Here is a 22,496-nt window from a genome sequence, read left to right as displayed (position 1 = left end):
GTTGTTGTTGATGATGATGATGATGATGATGATGATGATGATGATGATGTTGTTGTTGTTGTTGATGATGATGATGATGTTGTTGTTGATGATGATGTTGTTGTTGTTGTTGTTGATGATGATGATGATGATGATGATGATGATGATGATGATGTTGTTGTTGATTGTAATAGGTGTGTTGTTGTTGTTGTTGATGATGATGATGATGATGATGATGTTGTTGTTGATTGTAACAGGTGTGTTGATGTTGATCTGTTTGTTTCAGGACCAGTACCAGTTCTGTTACCGGGCCGGTCTGGAGTATCTGGGTAGCTTCGACCACTATGCAACATAATACCTCCCTCTGTCCGCGTCCCAAACAACACCCTAACTCCCTGTGTAGTGCACTACTTTAGACCACAGTGTATTCTCACTTCTTTGGCCCAGTGTGTACACTCAAAAGTAGTGCACTACTGGTTAGTGCACTACACAGGTAATAGGGGCCATTTGAGATTAGGCCTCCACCACCTCCAGAGGGCAGGGCTTCACTCCGCCCCCAAAACGAGCACCTAAACTGAGCCATATTTGCGTGTCTGACCGGGGGATACCTCCAGACCCAACCCAAACCCACTCACTACTCAGTCAGAAGTGCACTACTTCGTGCACTATATAGGGAATAGGGCGTCATTTTGGACGCATACTGACACTACTTAACAACGGATTGAGGATTCAATGGATTGATAATGGAACAAGTCTTTACATGGTAAAGGAAGACAGTTAGGGGAACTCACGTCATTCACAACGGAACAAGTCTTTACATGGTAAAGGAAGACGGTTAGGGGAACTCACGTCATTCACAGTGGAACAAGTCTTTACATGGTAAAGGAAGACAGTTAGGGGAACTCACTTCATTCACAGTGGAACAAGTCTTTACATGGCAAAGGAAGACAGTTAGGGGAACAAGCAACACCCACCTGGATATGTACTAGACTACAGTAGGATGACAAACACACCATCAAAACAACTTTGGACATTTTTTGTTATTTTATCAAGAAAGTCCACTTTCTGTTTTCCGTCACGGATTGATTGATTGGACATTGTGGGGACGATGCAGAGAGACTTTTGAGGAGTGGAAAATTGCCAATTTTGAGGATTGAAACTGAAAGGAACAAACGGTATTAATGAAACGAGACACCTTAGAATCACGGATGATGAAAGACACCAGGAGGACTTTTCTTTGGGCCCGGAATGTTGTTTCAGGTGAATGAAGAAGGAGAGGAGGAGGAAGAGGAGGAGGAGGAAGATATTTCTACAGTAATAAGTAATAATGAGCTCAATTCAATCAAATCCGCATTCCGGTATTTACACAGTAGTTGTTTATTTTACCCATGGTCAAATGATCAAATGACATGACAGAATGGTTATAGGGGTGATGTAAACACCTACCACTGCCAGGTAGAATCCACGGCCAGCTAGACTCCACTGCCAGGTAGAATCCACGGCCAGGTAGACTCCACGGCCAGGTAGAATCCACTGACAGGTAGACTCCACTACCAGGTAGACTCCACGGCCAGGTAGACTCCACGGCCAGGTAGACTCCACGGCCAGGTAGACTCCACTGCCAGGTAGACTCCACTGACAGGTAGACTCCACTGACAGGTAGACTCCACTGACAGGTAGACTCCACGGCCAGGTAGACTCCACTGACAGGTAGACTCCACTACCAGGTAGACTCCACTGACAGGTAGACTCCACTGACAGGTAGACTCCACTGACAGGTAGACTCCACGGCCAGGTAGACTCCACTGCCAGGTAGACTCCACTGCCAGGTAGACTCCACAGCCAGGTAGACTCCACAGCCAGGTAGACTCCACTGACAGGTAGACTCCACTGCCAGGTAGACTCCACTTCCAGGTAGACTCCACTGACAGGTAGACTCCACTGCCAGGTAGACTCCACTGCCAGGTAGACTCCACGGCCAGGTAGACTCCACTGGCAGGTAGACTCCACTGCCAGGTAGACTCCACGGCCAGGTAGACTCCACTGGCAGGTAGACTCCACGGCCAGGTAGACTCCACGGCCAGGTAGACTCCACTGCCAGGTAGACTCCACGGCCAGGTAGACTCCACTGCCAGGTAGACTCCACGGCCAGGTAGACTCCACTGGCAGGTAGACTCCACTGGCAGGTAGACTCCACGGCCAGGTAGACTCCACGGCCAGGTAGACTCCACTGCCAGGTAGACTCCACGGCCAGGTAGACTCCACTGGCAGGTAGACTCCACGGCCAGGTAGACTCCACGGCCAGGTAGACTCCACTGACAGGTAGACTCCACTGACAGGTAGACTCCACTGCTAGGTAGACTCCACGGCCAGGTAGACTCCACTGACAGGTAGACTCCACTGACAGGTAGACTCCACTGGCAGGTAGACTCCACTGCTAGGTAGACTCCAAGGCCAGGTAGACTCCACTGGCAGGTAGACTCCACTGCTAGGTAGACTCCACGGCCAGGTAGACTCCACTGGCAGGTAGACTCCACGGCCAGGTAGACTCCACGGCCAGGTAGACTCCACGGCCAGGTAGACTCCACGGCCAGGTAGACTCCAAGGCCAGGTAGACTCCACTGGCAGGTAGACTCCACGGCCAGGTAGACTCCACGGCCAGGTAGACTCCACGGCCAGGTAGACTCCACTGCTAGGTAGACTCCAAGGCCAGGTAGACTCCACTGCCAGGTAAACTCCACGGCCAGGTAGACTCCACTGCCAGGTAGACTCCACGGCCAGGTAGACTCCACGGCCAGGTAGACTCCACTGCCAAGTAGACTCCACGGCCAGGTAGACTCCACGGCCAGGTAGACTCCACGGCCAGGTAGACTCCACTGCCAGGTAGACTCCACTGCCAGGTAGACTCCACGGCCAGGTAGACTCCACGGCCAGGTAGACTCCACTGACAGGTAGACTCCACTGACAGGTAGACTCCACGGCCAGGCAGACTCCACTGACAGGTAGACTCCACTGCCAGGCAGACTCCACTGCCAGGTAGACTCCACTGCCAGGCAGACTCCACTGCCAGGTAGACTCCACGGCCAGGTAGACTCCACGGCCAGGTAGACTCCACTGCCAGGTAGACTCCACGGCCAGGTAGACTCCACTGACAGGTAGACTCCACGGCCAGGCAGACTCCACGGCCAGGTAGACTCCACTGCCAGGCAGACTCCACTGCCAGGTAGACTCCACGGCCAGGTAGACTCCATGGCCAGGTAGACTCCACTGACAGGTAGACTCCACTGACAGGTAGACTCCACGGCCAGGTAGACTCCACTGACAGGTAGACTCCACTGACAGGTAGACTCCACGGCCAGGTAGACTCCACGGCCAGGTAGACTCCACTGACAGGTAGACTCCACTGACAGGTAGACTCCACTGCTAGGTAGACTCCACGGCCAGGTAGACTCCACTGACAGGTAGACTCCACTGACAGGTAGACTCCACTGGCAGGTAGACTCCACTGCTAGGTAGACTCCAAGGCCAGGTAGACTCCACTGGCAGGTAGACTCCACTGCTAGGTAGACTCCACGGCCAGGTAGACTCCACTGGCAGGTAGACTCCACGGCCAGGTAGACTCCACGGCCAGGTAGACTCCACGGCCAGGTAGACTCCACGGCCAGGTAGACTCCAAGGCCAGGTAGACTCCACTGGCAGGTAGACTCCACGGCCAGGTAGACTCCACGGCCAGGTAAACTCCACGGCCAGGTAGACTCCACTGCCAGGTAGACTCCACGGCCAGGTAGACTCCACGGCCAGGTAGACTCCACTGCCAAGTAGACTCCACGGCCAGGTAGACTCCACGGCCAGGTAGACTCCACGGCCAGGTAGACTCCACTGCCAGGTAGACTCCACGGCCAGGTAGACTCCACGGCCAGGTAGACTCCACGGCCAGGTAGACTCCACTGACAGGTAGACTCCACTGACAGGTAGACTCCACTGCCAGGTAGACTCCACGGCCAGGTAGACTCCACGGCCAGGCAGACTCCACTGACAGGTAGACTCCACTGCCAGGCAGACTCCACTGCCAGGTAGACTCCACTGCCAGGCAGACTCCACTGCCAGGTAGACTCCACGGCCAGGTAGACTCCACGGCCAGGTAGACTCCACTGCCAGGTAGACTCCACGGCCAGGTAGACTCCACGGCCAGGTAGACTCCACGGCCAGGCAGACTCCACGGCCAGGTAGACTCCACTGCCAGGCAGACTCCACTGCCAGGTAGACTCCACTGCCAGGTAGACTCCACTGCCAGGTAGACTCCACGGCCAGGTAGACTCCACTGACAGGTAGACTCCACGGCCAGGTAGACTCCACTGACAGGTAGACTCCACTGACAGGTAGACTCCACGGCCAGGTAGACTCCACTGACAGGTAGATGCTTCCAGCTCACAGAAGTGTGGGTACGTGAAGACACTGTGTAAACATTTCTAAATGCAAGTTTGATTGAATAGCTGCCTGTGTGTCTCTATTGAAGAGGAATTGGGAAAGTGGTTAAAAATCCCCACAAAGTATAAACAACATCTCGTTTTGTAGTACTATATAGATCTGTAACTATCTTTTGGGGTTTTTGTACAGACTTGTACCTTTGTCTCGTCCTACGATGGCGACAAGGTTGCAACGAATTTCTTTAGTATTGTAGTTTTTGTTGTTGTTGTTAAAGCTGTGTTACTGTTAAAAAACTGTGGTACTGTTTTAATGTGTACAATCAAGCAGAGTCAAATGGTTTACAGTTGACTTTACACCGTTATCGATGTGTCACTCACTCCTCTGTCATGTTCGTGCACTCTCTCTCTCTCTCTCTCTCTCTATCATCATCATCATCATCATCTCATAATCAGTGGGGCTAGGAGTATTTCCTTTCCTGACCATGTGACCTGACCAGGAGAAACTCTAAACTCCTAGCCCTAATCCTCAGTACTTAGGCCAATACATGGCAGCCATTTTGACATGGCGGCCATTTTGAATGACCAAGTACTAGCTAAGTATGATTCTGCTGCTATCAAAACACTAAACTTTTCCACCAGACAGTGATGTATACAGGTTATACTAAACAGTGTATACTACAGTGTACTAATGTAGATACTAAACAGTGTATACTACAGTACTACTGTAGATACTAAACAGTGTATACTACAGTGTACTACTGTAGATACTAAACAGTGTATACTACAGTGTACTACTGTAGATACTAACCAGTGTATACTACAGTGTATACTACAGTGTACTACTGTAGATACTAAACGGTGTATACTACAGTGTACTAATGTAGATACTAAACAGTGTATACTACAGTACTACTGTAGATACTAAACGGTGTATACTACAGTGTACTACTGTAGATACTAAACAGTGTATACTACAGTACTACTGTAGATACTAAACAGTGTATACTACAGTGTACTACTGTAGATACTAAACAGTGTATACTACAGTGTACTACTGTAGATACTAAACAGTGTATACTACAGTGTACTACTGTAGATACTAAACAGTGTATACTACAGTGTACTACAGTGTATACTAACCTGTGTATACTACAGTGTCCTCCAGTGTATACTAACCAGTGTATATTACATACTAACGAGAAAGGCCCAGTTATGACAGAAACACAGATGTATGCACATAAATTGCTAGATAGAAGCAAAGTATTTGTCCCAATAAGCTTCACTAAGAGATCTCTCAACAAGGAAGGAAAAGAGGGAGGGAGGGAGGGAGGGAGGGAGGGAGGGAGGGAGGGAGGGAGGGAGGGAAGGAGGGAGGGAGGGATGGAGGAAAGGAGGGAGGTGAGGGATGGAGGAAAGGAGGGAGGTGAGGGATGGAGGAAAGGAGGGAGGTGAGGGATGGAGGAAAGGAGGGAGGTGAGGGATGGAGGAAAGGAGGGAGGTGAGGGATGGAGGAAAGGAGGGAGGTGAGGGATGGAAGAAAGGAGGAAGGGATGTAGGAAAGGAGGGAGGGATGGGGAGAGGAGGGAGGGATGTAGGAAAGGAGGGAGGGATGTAGGGAAGGAGAGAGGGGGAGGAAAGGAGGGATGGAGGGAAGGAGGGAGGGAGGAAAAGAGGGAGGAAATGAGGGAGGGATGGGGAAAGGAGGGAGGGATGGGGGAAAAGAGGGAGGAAATGAGGGAGGGATGGGGAAATGAGGGAGGGGGGGGAAAGGAGGGAGGGAAGGGGGAAAGGAGGGAGGGATGGGTGAAGGTAATTTTCTCACTGGAATGCTCCCAGATATATACGCGTTCTCTCTCTGATTCAGTACTCGTGCAATAAGTATATGTGTGACTATTATATTTCTGTCAAGTGTCTCACTCCTCAAGTTTGGCCGTGTGTAATGTTGACGAGGACCTATCTGTTCAGGCACCACGGCGTTATATTATGACTGATATTGCACCTGCCCAATGAAACGTGTCCGTTTCAAGGACCTTTGACCCAGGAAGTAGATACATTTTTGTCTTGTCATGGCACAAGTAGACGATGTCATCCTTTTGTGTGTATCACAGCAATGAATGAGCAACATCTTGTGGTATTTCCAAACAGCATCAAATAAGTATTGTTAAGTTCAGACTGTATAGTGCCTTATAATACTCGCCTATTTTGATAAACGTTTAAGTTATGTTAGTAATAATTGTGTGTTATGGTATGTATGTATGTTAAATGTCCATTGCGTGTGTAATGTAAAGGATTTCGTTGTTATGGTTGTTTTTAGTATGTTATGATATGTTGTGGGAGTTTATGGAAGAGTTGTTAAGGAACGGGGGAGTTTTCTGTTTTTCATTCACCACTTCTCTCATTCACCTTCATCTAGGCAACAAATGACCAGCCTAGTAAATGTCTTTGGTTTAAACCCCAACATGGTCAACAGCTAGCTAACCTAGTATAATGTCTTTGGTTTAAACCCCAACATGGTCAACGACTAGCTAACCTAGTGTAATGTCTTTGGTTTAAACCCCAACATGGTCAACAGCTAGCTAACCTAGTATAATGTCTTTGGTTTAAACCCCAACATGGTCAACGACTAGCTAACCTAGTGTAATGTCTTTGGTTTAAACCCCAACATGGTCAACAGCTAACCTAGTGTAATGTCTTTGGTTTAAACCCCAACATGATCAACAGCTAACCTAGTGTAATGTCTTTGGTTTAAACCCCAACATGGTCAACAGCTAACCTAGTGTAATATCTTTGGTTTAAACCCCAACATGGTCAACAGCTAACCTAGTGTAATGTATTTGGTTTAAACCCCAACATGGTCAACAGCTAACCTAGTGTAATGTCTTTGGTTTAAACCCCAACATGGTCAACAGCTAACCTAGTGTAATGTCTTTGGTTTAAACCCCAACATGGTCAACAGCTAACCTAGTGTAATGTCTTTGGTTTAAACCCCAACATGGTCAACAGCTAACCTAGTGGAATGTCTTTGGTTTAAACCCCAACATGGTCAACAGCTAACCTAGTGTAATGTATTTGGTTTAAACCCCAACATGGTCAACAGCTAGCTAACCTAGTGTAATGTATGTGGTTTAAACCCCAACATGGTCAACAGCTAACCTAGTGGAATGTCTTTGGTTTAAACCCCAACATGGTCAACAGCTAACCTAGTGTAATGTCTTTGGTTTAAACCCCAACATGGTCAACAGCTAGCTAACCTAGTATAATGTATTTGGTTTAAACCCCAACATGGTCAACAGCTAACCTAGTGTAATGTCTTTGGTTTAAACCCCAACATGGTCAACAGCTAACCTAGTGTAATGTCTTTGGTTTAAACCACATCGTGGTCAACAGCTAACCTAGTATAATGTATTTGGTTTAAACCCCAACATGATCAACAGCTAACCTAGTATAATGTATTTGGTTTAAACCCCAACATGATCAACAGCTAACCTAGTGTAATGTATTTGGTTTAAACCCCAACATGGTCAACAGCTAACCTAGTATAATGTATTTGGTTTAAACCCCAACATGATCAACAGCTAACCTAGTGTAATGTATTTGGTTTAAACCCCAACATGGTCAACAGCTAACCTAGTATAATGTATTTGGTTTAAACCCCAACATGGTCAACAGCTAACCTAGTGTAATGTCTTTGGTTTAAACCCCATCATGATCAACAGCTAGGACCTGAGATAAACCTCAGCATGGGATTTTAAAATGTGTTATCTGCACAAATATGTTGATGAGAGTTTTTTCTGCATCTTATGGCACCCTATTCCTGATAGAGTGCACTACTTTTGACCAGGGGTCATAGGGCTCTGGTCAAAAGTAGTGCACTATATAGGGAATAGGGTGCCATTTTGGACATAGGCGTAGTGTTTTTGGGGTATTGAGTCCTGACAATCTGTCAAGTCCGTCAAGCTTGACTGAGTCAGTGACATTCTTTTGTTCCAAAATGTCACGTTGTTTCGTTTTTTTTCTTCATGGCGCTTGGTACGTATTCTTGTATTCCCCTCGAGACTTCAATTTGACTCCTGTGAAAGTTGCCAATTCCAACAGAACCCCATTATGGGTTTGGACACAGACAGAGAGAAAACAAACAAGCCACAGTAACTCAGCTACACTTCTATATAAAGATACATGACAATGGCTTTGACATTGTCTTTTGTTGTAACTCTGGCCCAGTCAAACCACCACCACCACCACAACCACCACGTTTGTGCTTTTTGCATTCCATTCCCAGTTGAAACCTCCCTTTTTATTTAAAGAAAACAGTAAAACTTATTGTCTGACTGTGTCTGTCGCAGTATATTCTACATATGGGACTAGGGTGCCCTTTCAGACGAATCCTGTGTTAATTAGAATTCCGTTGTCCGTTTTCCCCCCGGCTGTCGTTGGTCATGTGACAAAGCTCCGGTTCTTATTGTTACTCTCTACACTGTCCTCTATGTACGACACAGGAAAAAGCATCGTTTTGGATCTGGCTCATTCATTCTTCACAACTTTGTATTGTCCACCACCTCGCTGTACATCTTACAGTGACACGGATCGTCGTGTGCGTCCCAAAAACGACACCCTATCCCCTTTATAGTGCACTACTACCCATAGGCACAGGTCAAAAGTAGTGCACTATATAGGGTAATAAGGGAGCCATTTTGGGACGTAAACGGTTGTCTTTTTATATGCATGGTATTGGTAGCCTTCCAGGACTTTTGAGACGGTCCCTTGGCAAACACCTTGATGGGAAGATTTAGCACTTTCTCTCTTTGTACTATGCACTACTACTATACTACTACCACCTTGTTGATTCTGTTCAGACACGGGTTCAAATACTTCAAGCGTTTGCTCTAGCCTGCCTGGAGTGCCAGATGGGCGGGGTTTGTGTTTTTTTTTTTTTGCGACTGTTCTATTGGTTCCGTTGCTCCAGGCAAGCTCAATCAAGCCCAGATACAGTATTTTGAAATGATGTCCGATTCTGATATCACTCCCCCAAACTATGTTACTTGAACTTGTGTTTGTCAGTCAAGATCAACTCTAGATGCTTACTACATTGTGTATATGTAAATAACACAGAACACGAAGAATAAAATCTACAAATAAATAACTATTAAATAAATAAAACAGATTTTAATGAAAGTTTCTATCACGGTCACTTATGTGTAATATGTCACCCTCTGGTCATGCTACCACAAAATAAAAATATAAACTATCACATAAATGAATAACTAAATTGTTATTTTCCCCCCAAATGTATCATGTAGATGAATACAACTGGAGTTTATTAAACAAAAAAATTTTTTTTTTAAACAGAATATGGCGTGTTAAAAGGAAATAATCAAATTACCTCCGAACAACCTGTACATGTAAATGGTTTTCTGTTTTGAGTGAAACAAGTGCTTTGTAATTTTTCTTCAGTTCCCTGCGGCGACACTGGGGGGGAAAAAAGAGGTCTGTATGAAATTCTGTTCTTTGTCGACACAAGTTTTTTTGTTACAAATAAACTCAAGTGAAAAAAAATAATTTTGGTGCTTCTACTTGTGTTAGAGGTTAGTATGATGTATGACTGTTAGAGAGGACTACGAGAAAGAGAGAGAGAGAGAATGTACCAGCATGTTTCTTTGTTCATGACAGAATGTTTGTTTATTAGTTACCACCTGCAGTATTTTTCACAATTCTCCAATTGAAATAGACAGCTGCTGTGATGTGCAGTGAAGTTGACTGCTCTGGATGTTAGAGCAGATGTCTCGTAACCACGAGGTTGTGGGTTTCAACAATTATCATTGTCACATAGACCAGAAGAATTGGCTGTGATATGAGAGAGGTTGTGGGCTTCAACAACTATCATTGTCACACAGACCAGAAGAATTGGCTGTGATATGAGAGAGGTTGTGGGTTCGATGTCAAAATAAGAAGAGCAGTGTAGAAAGTGTAAAGCGTGTGAAGAAGTTGGTGACAGGGGCGTACCACAGATTCACAGGGCCCCCCGCAAGGTCTGAAAAAGCCCCCCCCCTCTCCAGCCCCCCAACATAGATTGTTTTAATCCATTTATTTTCCCAGGAAACGGCTAACTTCCTACAACTCCACAAATTTTGCCAATGGCGCAAAGAGAACATTTTTCATTTGTATAGCTAATCTCATGCTATTCTACACATTTAGTCAATTCAATTACTAGAGAGGCTATGTCATAAACCCTCGACGTTCCAGAATGGGGTGAAAATGTCAGCCATATTGGTCAGGGAGAAATCTAAACCAGTCTAATTGGAATGAATGGCAGTATAGGCATAATCCTCTACTGTTTACTTATGCAGTTATATCAGAAATGGTATAATATTATTATTATTATTATTATTATATGTGTTTAACAATACAAAACAACAACATACAGACACTGGCGGATTTACCATTAGGGGCCTCAGGCGCTGGACGTAAAAAAAAGTATATTTTTAAAAATTATACTTAAAAAAAATCTCCACTTGAGACCCACCCATGCTCCGCTCGAGGCATAATAAATCAATGAAAACATTCCCCATCAAAATGGGTCAGATATCTGTTTTTTTACATGCGCTGCGTCTCAATCCACCTCATCTGTCGATGTCGGCCTTCCGCATCTGCGGTGGGAGGTGGCAGAGCTACAGCGGTGTTTGTCAGACCAGGAGACATCTCAAAAATCGGTCTTCTCACAACAAAAAACGTCTTTAAACAGAACGGTTTGGTCTACAAATTTATATGACCCCTCTATGGAAAGATGAGACTCTCACGAACACGATGGTGTTCTCCATTTTTGCAGGACTCGTCTGAAGACAACCTGGTACTGGGCTGAAAAATGAATGGAAGTGAATAGGGCATTTCCAGGTCAAAGGTAAACGGGTCATGTTTATACAGGTAGCTTTTTTATATCTTTCAGACGTAGAACAGACACTTCAAAACATACTTCCTCTTGATAAACATTTTGACTATCGGTTTTTCCATGTAAGAATCTGTTATTCAATACATTTAAATTTATTCAGTTAAAACAAAACAAAAATGTTACCTACAGGGGTCCTAAAACTCTGAATCAAATAGCAAAAGGATCCTTGCATTGAAAGAATTCCATATATTAACTTAGTAGTAGTCTTGCATTGCCACACCTCTAGAATCATGTCGCCTCCCTATGTATGCTAGTTTGCAACATTGCAGAAAATGGAAGAAAAATGGGGAGGAAACTTGTAGTTTTGTCAGAAGTGTGCTCTATATGCAAAATCAACATATGTCAACATGAGCTCCCGAGTGGCGCAGTGGTCTAAGGCACTGCATCTCAGTGCTAGAGGTGTCACTACAGTCCCTGGTTCAAATCCAGGCTGAAATCCAGCCATCATTGCAAATAAGAATTTGTTCTTAACTGACCTGCCTATTTAAATAAAGGTTGTCAAGCACTGTTGCGCCTATAACACTAATCTGGGAGGCATCACTGATTTACACCGCCTCTCCATCCCTAATTTAACTATTATTTAGTAAAAAAGACAAGTGCTGCTGAGAAAACTGCCATCGTCATGGAGACAGAGGACATGTAGGTGTAGCCCATCTATCTGAAGCTGTCTATCCCAAAATAATATGGCATCTTGCCGCCGTGGCAACATATGGTATGTCATACGCTTTTTTGTTGTTGTCCGGACAGGACATGGGCTACATAGAGTAAGACAGAGGCTGTTTCGCCGGCTCGGGTGCTTTCTCCCGGTGAAATATCTTTCAGCCACTGGCGAATTGAAGGAAAATTGGCGGGTGCACGGTGCAGTGTTCGGATATTGGAATTATTTTGGATGAACACCGGCTCTCCATCCCTGATTTACACCGGCTCTCCATCCCTGATTTACACCGGCTCTCCATCCCTGATTTACACCGGCTCTCCATCCCTGATTTACACCGGCGCAACTTACAACTTACTTTTTGTCATGATTCGTTTGACACAAGATGAAAACATCATCATGACTGGTTGTGTTCGTGACACATGAAATGGTAATACATTTTTACAGTTAAATGACATTTACTATAAAACACTTTTTAAATTTTTTTTTATGTGCACTGCAGAGGAGCGGGGGCCTTAGACTGGCCTTTGCCTGGGGCCTCCAAATCACTAGGTCCGCCCCTGCCTGCCCAGACCCACCTGGTCACCCTCATATCCAGCGCCAGCATCACTCAGCCACATGGCCTCAAACTGCACCAAATTGAAGCAATTGACCTTTCCATTGTATTAAAGATGGAGGATTGGTTGATTTACCGTTTTTTAAGTTACTTTTCTCATCAGTCATTTTAAAATAACGTTATCGTCCAACAGGTATCTCACACATATACCATGTCTTGAAATATGCAGACAAACGGATTCCAAGTAAAATGTACATTGTGATATTTCTGACAGGCAACTTTCTACCGCCGCCCATAACTTTAGAACTTTAGAACGTTCCCAGAAGGAATGGATTATAGAGTCATTGTTCGTTTACAGATGACTCTGTCGTTGTGCTGTAGAATTTGGTAATTTTGTCTCATGTAATAAATTCTATACATTCGTTTATACTGGATTAAACATACATTTTCGTTAACTGTAATTCCGCTAGTTATGTTCCAGCATTCCCTCCACCTTGTGCCAATATCAGTTATTTTTAAGTTTTGGTTGTAATAGTTAATATTTTTTACTAAGAGATTGTCAGTTGGATATGCTGTCTGCAAGGTTTTCTATGTTTTACCTATCATATGATAATCCTTTTATTAATAAAATACGATTCTGACACGATTGCTGTGACGTACAAAATATTTCAAATCCGACATTTCTTGATATGAAACTTTTAAATTGCATGTATTAGTAAATAACTACCATTGGTCAGTCCAAAATTGCTTTTTAATTCTGTCTTGGAAATTCATGTATTTCCTATTACCAAGTAATTTACGGTTTCTGTGCCAGTAGTATTAAGGACAAATGTATCGGTGAATTCCCGAAAAGCTATCCAAGGATTGTTCCATAGGGCGATGTTTTTAGGGAGGTTCTTGTAGAATGTTTCATTGTCTTCCATATTGTTGTAGTGTTCTTAACTATGACGTTAATGTTCTAAGTTGTATCCTTTGAAAACAGAAACGTTCTGTAGGGTTGAGTATGCGCATCTTCAACATGTGATTATTGTTCCGCTTTAGCGCATTTAACTGTAAAAGCCCTGGGTGGCAAATTGATACAATAACAAGTCTGGAAGGTTAAAAATTACACGCAGATTTAGGAAGATGTAAAAATGACCTTATTGTTCTATGAGTTTTATTAGCACATATAAAGACGGAGTATACTTTTTTTTAAAGAATGTCTTCGGTGGGGTAATTGGTATTACCGAGAGAAAACAATTTAAACTTTCGCAACCATACCATTCTGAAGAGGTTTTTTCTACGTGTAAGATTTATGGGAAGATTGTTCCATTTAATCAGATCTGCTTTCATATTGTTAAGTTATGGGATAAAGTTATCTTTATATATAGGTTGTCACCAGGGTTGGGGAGAAACGGATTACATGTAATGTAAACATCCGTTACATTACCAGCAAAAAATATTGTAATCAGATTACAGATACATTTGCAAAACTAGATGATCACTTTGAGGATTACTTTTAAATTCAGAAAGAATGTTTGCGAAAAAAAAAATTGTTGACACTTCTGTTTTCTCAGTGGAAAAAAAGGCGCAAATTTAAGTTTGTACCACTTGAGCGAGTTTGACCGCAAGTCAGAGACTGCCATGATGACACACCAAATGTGTTTGATCAATCGCTGGAAAAGAGCAGAAATAGGCTTTTGTAGGCTACAGTCCAGGCTGTATCTTCCAATGGTGTGACTGCTGTTGGCATCCAAAGATTATACAACGTGAATACACGCTTGGAGGTAAGGATGACAGCAGTGGCGTAGTCTACGGCGATACGGATATCACTTATTATTGATATGTACAAAGCGCATTGATGTGAATCACACTGCTGCTCTCATGTAGCTATTTGCGTCTTACAGATTGTGGTTGTTGTGGATGGCTGTTCACAAATCTCAATGTGTATTTAAACCCAATAATGGTTGAATTCAAGAAGTTTAAACTCCCTATCAATCATTGTTTTTGAAACCAGTGGACAGACAGTGGGCAAATGCGCTCTTGCAACAGCTGCATAGTGCGGATCCCAGCCTATGGAATAAAAGTGGGGGCTTTTATGGCTCAATCTAATTCATGCTGATAAAATAAATACATCTAATGGTCACGTGCTCAATCTCACACTTTTGATTGACTTAAAAGGGTACTATGTAGTTGTTACATGCATTTTTGGATTTATAAATGATATTATATATATATATACAGTTGAATTCGGAAGTTTACATACACCTCAGCCAAATACATTTAAACTCAGTTTTTCACAATTCCTGACATGTAATCCTAGTAAAAATTCCCTGTTTCAGGTCAGTTAGGATCACCACTTTATTTTAAGAATGTGAAATATAAATATACCCATAAGTTGGGTGAATTGTGGCCCATTCCTCCTGACAGCGCTGGTGTAACTGAGTCAGGTTTGTAGGCCTCCTTGCTCGCACATGCTTTTTCAGTTCTGTCCACGCATTTTCTATGTGATTGAGGTCAGGGTTTTGTGATGGCCACTCCAATACCGTGACTTTGTTGTCCTTAAGCCATTTTGCCACAACTTTGGAAGCATGCTTGGGGTCATTGTCCATTTGGAAAACCCATTTGCGACCACTGATGTCTTGAGATGTTGCTTCAATATATTGACATCATTTTCCATCCTCATGATGCCATCTATTTTGTGAAGTGCACCAGTCCCTCCTGCAGCAAAGCCCCCCCACAACATGATGCTGCCACCACCGTGCTTCACTGTTGGGATGGTTTTCTTCAGAGACCAGAGAACATTACTCCAAAAAGCACGATCTTTGTCCCCATGTGCAGTTGCAAACCGTAGTCTGGCTTTCTTATGGTGGTTTTGGAGCAGTGGCTTCTTCCTTGCTGAGCGGCCTTTCAGGTTATGTCGATATAGGACTCGTTTTACTGTGGATATAGATACTTTTGTACCTGTTTCCTCCAGAATCTTCACAAGGTTCTTTGCTGTTGTTCTGGGATTGATTTGCACCAAAGTACGTCCATCTCTAGGAGACAGAACGCGTCTCCTTCCTGAGCGGTATGATGGCTGCGTGGTCCCATGGTGTTAATACTTGCGTACTATTGTTTGTACAGATGAACGTGGTACCTTCAGGCATTTGGAAATTGCTCCCAAGGATGAACTAGACTTGTGGAGGTCTACAATTCTCTTTCTGAGGTCTTGGCTGATTTCTTTTGATTTTCCCATGATGTCAAGCAAAGAGGCACTGAGTTTGAAGGTAAGCCTTGAAATACATCCACAGGTACACCTCCAATTGACTCAAATGATGTCAATTAGCCTATCAGAAGCTTCTAAAGCCATAACATCATCATGGAATTTTCCAAGCTGTTTAAAGGCACAGTCAACTTAGTGTATGTAAACTTCTGACTCACTGGAATTGTGACACAATGAATTATAACCCAAAACATAAGCTTGTTTTTTCTCCAATGTCTGTTAACATTGTAAATGTAAACAAACACTGTATAGCCTCATAACATGGTTAAAACAATACTTTTGATATCATGGATGGTCAGTCCTGGTTACATTTCTCCAGGCCCATCCCTCAGCTTCTCCAGGCCAATCAGTCCACCATGACAATAAATATCATAAACAAAAAAGTAGGGCTGGCTAATAAGTCCTTCGTTTTGGGGTCATGCTCAGATAAAACTATTTACTTCCATATGTCAAAGTCCTGTTCTTGAAGATCAAGGGGTATAACATGTATTGGATCGACTGTAATTCTGATAGACTTTGGTTTTTAATGTGAAGATATAATTTAATAGTATTATTGTATGTAGTAGAAAGCGATGGGTTAGTTAGAAGAAGCCTACATAACCAACCCATAAAGTACAATGTAACGCTATGTAAACTTTAACATTGATTTATCCTGCAATCGACGTCGTTCAATTGGTAACATACATTTTTATCTTCTTCTAATGCCTCTTAAGGGGAAAAGTAATCTAAAAGTAACTGAATGTAATCAGATTACGTTATTGAGTTTGGGTAATCCAAAAGTTAAGTTACTGATTACAATTTTGGACAGGTAACTAGTAACGGATTACATTTAGAAAGTAACCTACCCAACCCTGGTTGTCACTTATTAAACATTGTAAGTATTTGATATTTGTTGTGGTCCATCTAAAGGATTGATGTAGATCATGAGTTATTCTTTTTCTTAAATAATATAAAATTGTCAACCTAAAATAGTTATATAAATCGTAAATACAGTTTATAAGGGTTTTATATACATTTTCTTTATAGACTCTAAAATATGTAAACAGACCATAAATGTTCACATTTTTGACTGGAAAGCCTAGTGTGCTATTATGATACAATCAGTCCTTGTTGCATTTACAACTTGTCTAAGTCATATCAACTGATTTCATCCCAGTGTTTGGCTGTGAATTAACTGCATTGTTTGAATGGAATGTTGGCATATTGGCAGTTAATTAAAAAATATATGGAATCATTCCTCTTAAACTGTCTGGCTAGCTATCTAAGAAATATAGTGCAGATACATTCTTTAAAATTCATTATTTTACACCATGTCTTTATAAACAGCACTGATAAAGCATGGTTGACCAACTCCCTGACCAACATGGCTGCCCTTTATCCCATCATAAGAAGGTTCATGTCCATTCTAGTATTGTAATTCCTAATTCTATGTCTAACCCATCATAAGAAGGTTCATGTCCATTCTAGTATTGTAATTCCTAATTCTATGTCTAACCCATCATAAGAAGGTTCATGTCCATTCTAGTATTGTAATTCCTAATTCTATGTCTAACCCATCATAAGAAGGTTCATGTCCATTCTAGTATTGTAATTCCTAATTCTATGTCTATCCCATCATAAGCAGGTTCATGTTCATTCTAGTATTGTAATTCCTAATTCTATGTCTAACCCATCATAAGCAGGTTCATGTCCATTCTAGTATTGTAATTCCTAATTCTATGGGGGGCAACATCCAGGTTTAGAAGTTGCCTTCCATCCAAGAGGTTATGAGTTCAAAACCCCATCTCTTCTGCTTTAGTAGACTTTTCTGTGAATGTCGATGTCAAAAAATTACAAAAGGAAGTGTAATGAGAGTGAAGAAGTCCATGGCTCTGGCGTAAGGATCTCATCAACCAAAGCACAGGGATGTAGGTTTGAACCCAGTTCTGTCTCTCTATCATGGGTTGTCTCTGCTGCAGAGCCAGCCAAGGCTGCTGGGATTGGCTGTCACACATAGGACTGTGCTGCAGAGCCAGCCAAGGCTGCTGGGATTGGCTGTCACACGTAGGACTCTGCTGCAGAGCCAGCCAAGGCTGCTGGGATTGGCTGTCACACGTAGGATTCTGCTGCAGAGCCAGCCAAGGCTGCTGGGATTGGCTGTCACACATAGGACTGTGCTGCAGAGCCAGCCAAGGCTGCTGGGATTGGCTGTCACACGTAGGACTCTGCTGCAGAGCCAGCCAAGGCTGCTGGGATTGGCTGTCACACGTAGGATTCTGCTGCAGAGCCAGCCAAGGCTGCTGGGATTGGCTGTCACACGTAGGATTCTGCTGCAGAGCCAGCCAAGGCTGCTGGGATTGGCTGTCACACGTAGGACTGTGCTGCAGAGCCAGCCAAGGCTGCTGGGATTGGCTGTCACACGTAAACTGTCTGGAAGGGAGCGATAAGCGTGAGTGGTCAATCGTGGGGTTCCGGAACAATTTTAGCCTATTAAAATACTGAGCTTTTTCCCATAGATGTTCCTCCCGAGTACAGCAGTGGTTCAGTAGAGGAAACTGAACACTTCCATCCCTGTCAGTGTCACTGCACAGCCAGGCCAACTGTGATACAAGTCCGTATTCCATGTCCATCCATGTCTGAGGACGTCGGGAGATGACATGGAACCCGGCCACTAGGGGCAGCAGTGAGTGCTGTTACCTTCAAGTAGGTTTCATCTGCCTCTGATTCCAAAAGTTTCAAGTTTGAAACCAGCAATATAAAGTCGTTTTTGATATTTTTTGTTTTAAACCTAATCACAAACATTAACCCTTACCATTCAGAGTTATTGGCTGAACTTAGGCATTAACTCTGAATGTTTTATGTAAAGGTTAACGTTAACCTAAAACACTTTTAAAATTTGAGAAATATCTAATTCTGATATGTGAGAGCTGGAACCACTCTGATCAACCCTGTCCCGGCAACCCTACACTTCAGGGGCAAGAACCATAACACAAAGCCAACAGCTCCTTTACACCTGGATCAGATCTCTGACTACATTTGTCAAGAAGAAATGAGGAGGGACCAAAAAAGACAAGCTCAAGACTTGAACCTAGCTTGAGAGTGAGTGACAGCCTCAGGACTCTGGCATCTCTGTCTGGGAGTGCTCCATAAGAAAGGAGTTGTAGGCTCCAACCCTGAGCAAGGCTCTCTGGAGCACGGTTGGAGGTTCTAACCCCAGTCAAGGCTCTGCAGCATGGTTGGAAGTTCTAACCCCAGTCAAGGCTCTGCAGCATGGTTGGAGGTTCTAACCCCAGTCAAGGCTCTCTGCAGCATGGTTGGAGGTTCTAACCCCAGTCAAGGCTCTGCAGCACGGTTGTAGGTTCTAACCCCAGTCAAGGCTCTGGAGCACGGTTGGAGGTTCTAACCCCAGTCAAGGCTCTCTGGAGCACGGTTGGAGGCTCTAACCCCAGTCAAGGCTCTCTGGAGCACGGTTGGAGGCTCTAACCCCAGTCAAGGCTCTCTGGAGCACGGTTGGAGTTCCTAACCCCAGTCAAGGCTCTCTGGAGCACGGTTGGAGGTTCTAACCCCAGTCAAGGCTCTGGAGCACGGTTGGAGGCTCTAACCCCAGTCAAGGCTCTGGAGCACGGTTGGAGGTTCTAACCCCAGTCAAGGCTCTCTGGAGCACGGTTGGAGGTCCTAACCCCAGTCAAGGCTCTGCAGCATGGTTGGAGGTTCTAACCCCAGTCAAGGCTCTGCAGCATGGTTGGAGGTTCTAACCCCAGTCAAGGCTCTGGAGCACGGTTGGAGGTTCTAACCCCAGTCAAGGCTCTGGAGCACGGTTGGAGGTTCTAACCCCAGTCAAGGCTCTGGAGCACGGTTGGAGGTTCTAACCCCAGTCAAGGCTCTGCAGCACGGTTGGAGGCTCTAATCCCAGTCAAGGCTCTGTAGCACGGTTGGAGGTTCTAACCCCAGGCAAGGCACTGGAGCACGGTTGTAGGTTCTAACCCCAGTCAAGGCTCTTGAGCACGGTTGGATGTTCTAACCCCAGTCAAGGCTCAGGAGCACGGTTGGAGGCTCTAATCCCAGTCAAGGCTCAGGAGCACGGTTGGAGGCTCTAATCCCAGTCAAGGCTCAGGAGCACGGTTGGAGGCTCTAACCCCAGTCAAGGCTCAGGAGCACGGTTGGAGGTTTTAACCCCAGTCAAGGCTCAGGAGCACGGTTGGAGGTTTTAACCCCAGTCAAGGCTCAGGAGCACGGTTGGAGGTTCTAACCCCAGTCAAGGCTCAGGAGCACGGTTGGAGGTTTTAACCCCAGTCAAGGCTCAGGAGCTTCCCCCTCTAAACTCCAGAGCATGGTTGCAGGTTGAAACTCTGGTTAAGTCTGAAGATCATGCCCTCTGCTGGTCAGCAGGTCAAAGTGAGACAAATTAGCTACTGTGGGTTTAAGTTATCAGGCACAGAAACCGCCAGGCGCCAATGATTCATTGTCTGCAATTATTAACACGTCCGTCTAATTTAGTCCGGATTCAATACGACCACACTGCATACTGTATGTCGACTCAATTGGAAATTACCTTTACATTGTGTGTAGCCGACAAAGCGCGACACTAATGGTTTGTTTACATAACGGGTTAGGAGAATGGTTAGAAGGTTAGAAAACGGGTTAGGCTAAAATGCAACAGTTTTCAATAACTGTTGTTCCCGGTGCCATCTAGCCACTAGCGTAAACAAACCTCCAGTATCACAACACGGGCCTTTAACTACCATTACACTCACTCCTGCCTCGTCAAATCATTCATTCTACCTATACATCACGCTCACTCCTGCCTCGTCAAATCATTCATTCTACCTATACATCACGCTCACTCCTGCCTCGTCAAATCATTCATTCTACCTATACATCACGCTCACTCCTGCCTCGTCAAATCATTCATTCTACCTATACATCACGCTCACTCCTGCCTCGTCAAATCATTCATTCTACCTATACAACACGCTCACTCCTGCCTCGTCAAATCATTCATTCTACCTATACATCATCACGCTCACTCCTGCCTCGTCAAATCATTCATTCTACCTATACATCACGCTCACTCCTGCCTCGTCAAATCATTCATTCTACCTATACATCACGCTCACTCCTGCCTCGTCAAATCATTCATTCTACCTTTACAACACGCTCACTCCTGCCTCGTCAAATCATTCATTCTACCTATACATCACGCTCACTCCTGCCTCGTCAAATCATTCATTCTACCTATACATCACGCTCACTCCTGCCTCGTCAAATCATTCATTCTACCTATACAACACGCTCACTCCTGCCTCGTCAAATCATTCATTCTACCTATACATCATCACGCTCACTCCTGCCTCGTCAAATCATTCATTCTACCTATACATCACGCTCACTCCTGCCTCGTCAAATCATTCATTCTACCTATACATCACGCTCACTCCTGCCTCGTCAAATCATTCATTCTACCTTTACAACACGCTCACTCCTGCCTCGTCAAATCATTCATTCTACCTATACATCACGCTCACTCCTGCCTCGTCAAAACATTCATTCTACCTATACAACATCACGCTCACTCCTGCCTCGTCAAATCATTCATTCTACCTATACAACATCACGCTCACTCCTGCCTCGTCAAATCATTCATTCTACCTATACAACATCACGCTCACTCCTGCCTCGTCAAATCATTCATTCTACCTATACAACATCACGCTCACTCCTGCCTCGTCAAATCATTCATTCTACCTATACATCACGCTCACTCCTGCCTCGTCAAATCATTCATTCTACCTATACATCAAGCTCACTCATGCCTCGTCAAATCATTCATTCTACCTATACATCACGCTCACTCCTGCCTCGTCAAATCATTCATTCTACCTATACATCATCACGCTCACTCCTGCCTCGTCAAATCATTCATTCTACCTATACATCACGCTCACTCCTGCCTCGTCAAATCATTCATTCTACCTATACATCACGCTCACTCCTGCCTCGTCAAAACATTCATTCTACCTATACAACATCACGCTCACTCCTGCCTCGTCAAATCATTCATTCTACCTATACATCACGCTCACTCCTGCCTCGTCAAATCATTCATTCTACCTATACAACATCACGCTCACTCCTGCCTCGTCAAATCATTCATTCTACCTATACAACATCACGCTCACTCCTGCCTCGTCAAATCATTCATTCTACCTATACATCACGCTCACTCCTGCCTCGTCAAATCATTCATTCTACCTATACATCAAGCTCACTCATGCCTCGTCAAATCATTCATTCTACCTATACATCACGCTCACTCCTGCCTCGTCAAATCATTCATTCTACCTATACATCACGCTCACTCCTGCCTCGTCAAATCATTCATTCTACCTATACATCAAGCTCACTCATGCCTCGTCAAATCATTCATTCTACCTATACATCACGCTCACTCCTGCCTCGTCAAATCATTCATTCTACCTATACATCATCACGCTCACTCCTGCCTCGTCAAATCATTCATTCTACCTATACATCACGCTCACTCCTGCCTCGTCAAATCATTCATTCTACCTATACAACACGCTCACTCCTGCCTCGTCAAATCATTAATTCCACCTATACTACATCACGCTCACTCCTGCCTGCCTCGTCAAATCATTCATTCTACCTTTACATCACGCTCACTCCTGCCTCGTCAAATCATTCATTCTACC

General features: G+C 44.3%; 1 protein-coding gene across 1 annotated transcript in view; it reads left to right on the top strand.

Annotated features, from left to right (window-relative positions):
• The window catches only part of ptprda (protein tyrosine phosphatase receptor type Da), a gene marked incomplete at its 5' end in the record, with an annotated part of 79,991 nt that extends 79,618 nt beyond the window's left edge, over positions 1 to 373 (top strand). Inside the window, 1 exon segment of the mRNA XM_038987396.1 lies at positions 266 to 373. Coding sequence (XP_038843324.1) covers positions 266 to 334 — 69 coding nt within the window.
• Between the last annotated feature and the right edge of the window lie 22,123 nt (positions 374 to 22,496).

This window comes from Salvelinus namaycush, unplaced genomic scaffold (genome assembly GCF_016432855.1).
Source record: "Salvelinus namaycush isolate Seneca unplaced genomic scaffold, SaNama_1.0 Scaffold715, whole genome shotgun sequence".
NCBI lineage: Eukaryota > Metazoa > Chordata > Actinopteri > Salmoniformes > Salmonidae > Salvelinus > Salvelinus namaycush.
This window is presented reverse-complemented; position numbering and strand designations above follow the sequence as displayed.